This window comes from Bison bison, unplaced genomic scaffold (assembly GCF_000754665.1).
Source record: "Bison bison bison isolate TAMUID 2011002044 unplaced genomic scaffold, Bison_UMD1.0 scf7180017864338, whole genome shotgun sequence".
Lineage (NCBI taxonomy): Eukaryota > Metazoa > Chordata > Mammalia > Artiodactyla > Bovidae > Bison > Bison bison.
In genome coordinates this window covers 2,000,246-2,003,971 of record NW_011494910.1, presented here as the reverse complement: position 1 = coordinate 2,003,971, position 3,726 = coordinate 2,000,246, and the positions used below count along the sequence as shown (strand labels likewise).

At 56.1% G+C, this 3,726-nt stretch overlaps 1 protein-coding gene across 1 annotated transcript in view; it reads left to right on the top strand.

Moving 5' to 3' along the window:
- Positions 1-3,726, top strand: part of PIK3C2B (phosphatidylinositol-4-phosphate 3-kinase, catalytic subunit type 2 beta) — an 86,064-nt gene that overhangs the window by 48,378 nt on the left and 33,960 nt on the right. Inside the window, exons 18-21 of the mRNA XM_010854253.1 lie at positions 147-240; positions 378-472; positions 1,135-1,315; positions 2,024-2,131. Of these exons, the coding sequence (XP_010852555.1) occupies positions 147-240; positions 378-472; positions 1,135-1,315; positions 2,024-2,131 (478 nt within the window). The remainder of the gene's footprint in view (positions 1-146; positions 241-377; positions 473-1,134; positions 1,316-2,023; positions 2,132-3,726) is intronic.

Below are 3,726 nucleotides of genomic sequence, written 5' to 3'. Positions count from 1 at the left end.
AGGACTCCTAGTGGCTTTGGCAGATTCTGGAAGTCATTACCTTTTCTCCACCCATGCCTCTGAGGCCCCAGTGTGAGGGTGCTTGCTCACTCCTGTGCCTCAGACCCTGGGACTGGATTGTCAGCGTTCTGGGCTCTGTTTTGCAGGTTTCCAGACCAGGAGGTGCGTCGCATGGCTGTACAGTGGATCGGCTCCCTCTCCGATGCCGAGCTGCTGGACTACTTGCCCCAGCTCGTGCAGGTGGGTGGGCTGGCCTTCCCTCCAGTTCTGATGGTCCCGCCCCCGGGACCCCAAGACAGACTGTATTCTTCAGGGATATTGCTTGGTATAGAGTACGGACAGTCAACAAAGCCCCCTGTCCCCTGTCTCCCACCCAGGCCTTAAAGTATGAATGCTACCTGGACAGCCCCTTGGTGCGCTTCCTCCTGAAGCGAGCGGTCTCTGACTTGAGAGTGACTCACTACTTCTTCTGGTAAAACTGTGCAGAAAGGGGAGAGGTAGACTTGTCTCCCTCACTTGGGAGTACTTTACTTTCAACCTGCAGGGTAGGGGCTTCCTGGGTGGCGCTAGTGGTAAAGAAGCCGCCTGCCAGTGCAGGAGACAAAAGAGACGCAGGTTCGATCCCTGGGTTGGGAAGATCCCCTGGAGAAGGAAATGGCAACCCACTCCAGTATTCTTGTCTGGAGAATCCCATGGACGTAGGAGCCTGGCGGGCTGCAGTCCGAGGGTTTGCAAAGAGTCGGACAGCACTGAAATGATTTAGCACTGCCAGGTGGGGAGCTGAGCCATCTGGGTTGCAGTATTTGGGCCAGCACCTTTTCCTCAGGGGGGTCTCAGCCCACCCCTATGGTAAGCAGAGTGGGATCATCCCTGGCCCTCCCCTCCACCCTCATGTGGCAGAAATATACAGGAGAAACCAGATGCATGAGGCCTTTGAGCTCTACTTAAAAACAGCATGGGCAAGCTGAGAAGTGGATGAACACCTCTGTATCAGTTTTACACCCAGAGTCTGTTTTCCGTCCCAAATTTGGGGTGGGTTTTCCAGGGAGTTGGAGCTGGGCCTGGCCGTTCCCCAGCCCCCTTGCCTGTGGTCGCTTGGGTGTTCTGATTGCCGCGCTTCCCTTTGCCGGATAGGTTGCTGAAGGACGGCCTCAAAGACTCTCAGTTCAGCATCCGCTACCAGTACCTGCTGGCCGCCTTGTTGTGTTGCTGTGGCAAGGGGCTGAGAGAGGAGTTTAACCGCCAGTGCTGGCTTGTTAATACCCTGGCCAAACTGGCCCAGCAGGTCCGGGAGGCTGCCCCGTCTGCACGGCAGGTGAGCAGGGCGAGGCTGCCTCTGCCCCATTCTGGTTCTGGGCCTCTGCAGCCAATCGTAACTTCTCAGGCCTCCTGACCAGCAGGATGGCACTTGACCATCACTGGTGAGGGGCTGGAAGGAGGCGATTCTCTAATCTACAGGCTACAAACCATGGGAGTGTTTTCTTTGGCTTGCTAAGTATTAAAATGTCTATTTAACTGTTTGCCTTAAAGGCTGAGCCAAGTTGTATCAGTGCTTCACCACACAAGAGCGCCCAGCCAGAGGGGCCGAGGGAGGGCGAAAACCCAGTCATCCTTTGTCCACTGTGCAGTGAGCCTGTTCCAGGACCGCCAGAGGGGGCACCTTTGTGTTTGTACAACGGGCCTGTACTAGGCCAATATTAGGGATCCTGGTTGCTAACCTTTAAAAATTGGGAGATGATGAAGTCTGGATTATTGGCTTCCTCTGGCCACGGCCCAAGGGACAGCTCCTCCTTGGCCTGCGGCCCCCGTGAGCCGTTCTGCCATTCGCTCCGTCTCTGCAGGTGTGGCCTGGCGCTGGCCCGGGCAGGGATGTGGGGGTGGTTTTCCTTCATCGTGGTCTGCAGGAGGCTGTCCACACCTCTCTGGTGATTATTTCCATACCAGCTGCTACTGGGCGCCCGCCCGGGGAGAGACCTGACTCCGGCGGAGCCTCCGGCCCTCACCCCACCCCGCCCCCCCACAGGGCATCCTCCGTGCCGGCCTGGAGGAGGTCGAGCAGTTCTTCGTCCTCAACGGCTCCTGCCGCCTGCCCCTCAGCCCCAGTCTGCTGGTTAAGGGCGTCGTGCCCAGGGTGAGTCACTGCGGGTGTGGGGCTCTCGGAGTGGGGAGGGCTCATGGAAGCAGGGTCCTCACTGACCTAGTTACTGAGAGAGACAAGGAAGAGAGGCTTATGTGGAGCCTCTTCCCAGCCCTGACATGTGTGGTCTTTCACCTGAAGCTGTGTGGTGTGGGTGTGTGGGGTGTGGTGTGGGTGAGTGTGTGGTGTGGGTGAGTGTGTGGTGTGGGTGAGTGTGTGGTGTGTGGTTTGGGTGAGTGTGTGGTGTGTGGTGTGGGTGAGTGTGTGGTGTGGGTGAGTGTGTGGTGTGTGATGTGGGTGTATGGTGTGGATGAGTGTGTGGTGTGGGTGTGTGTATGGTGTAGGTGTGTGGTGTGGGTGTGTGATGTGTGGTGTGGGTGAGTGTGTGGTGTGTGGTGTGGGTATGTGGTGTGGGTGTGTGGTGAGTGTGTGTTGTGTGGGTGAGTGTGTGGTGTGGGTAAGTGTGTGGTATGTGATGTGGGTGAGTATGTGGTTGGGTGTGTGGTGTGGGTAGGTGTGTGCTGTGGGTGTGTGGTGTGTGGTGTGGGTGAGTGTGTGGGGTGGATGTGTGGTGTGTGGTGTGGGTGAGTGTGTGGGGTGTGGTGGGGGTAAGTGTGTGGTGTGGGTGTGTGGTGTGGGTAATTCTGTGGTGTGGTGTGGGTATGTGGTATGTGGTGTGGGTGTGTGTGTGTTGTGGGTAAGTTTATGGTATGTGGTATGGGTATGTGGTGTGTGGTGTGAGTGTGTAGTGTGTGGTGTGGGTGAGTGTCTGGTGTGTGATGTGAGTGAGTGTATGGTGTGTGATGTGGGTATGGGTGTGGTGTGTGGTGTGTGTGTGTGTGTGTGTGTGTGTGTGTGTGTGTGTGTGTGTGTGTGTGTGTGTGTGTGTGTGTGTGTGTGTGTGTGTGTGTGTGTGTGTGTGTGTGTGTGTGTGTGTGTGTGTGTGTGTGTGTGTGTGTGTGTGTGTGTGTGTGTGTGTGTGTGTGTGTGTGTGTGTGTGTGTGTGTGTGTGTGTGTGTGTGTGTGTGTGTGTGTGTGTGTGTGTGTGTGTGTGTGTGTGTGTGTGTGTGTGTGTGTGTGTGTGTGTGTGGTGTGTGTGTGTGTGTGTGGTGTGTGTGTGTGTGGTGTGTGTGTGTGTGTGTGGTGTGTGTGTGTGTGTGTGTGTGGTGGTGTGTGTGTCGGTGTTTGGTGTGGATGAGTGTGTGGTGTGGGTCAGTCTGTAGTGTGTGGTGTGGGTGTGTGTGTGGTGGGGGTGAGTGTGTGTTGTGGGTAAGTTTATGGTATGTGGTATGGGTGTGTGGTGTGTGGTGTGAGTGTGTAGTGTGTGGTGTGGGTAAGTTTGTGGTGTGTGGTGTGGGTGTGTGGTGTGTGGTGTGAGTGTGTAGTGTGTGGTGTGGGTGAGTGTCTGGTGTGTGATGTGGGTATGGGTGTGGTGTGTGGTGTGTGTGTATGTGTGGTGTGGGTGTGTGGTGTGTGGTGGGGGTGAGTGTGTGGTGTGGGTGTGTGGTGTGTGGTGTGGGTGTGTGGTGGGGGGTGTGTGTCTGTGTGTGTGTGTGTATGTGTGTGTGTGTGTGTGTAATCAGCATGAA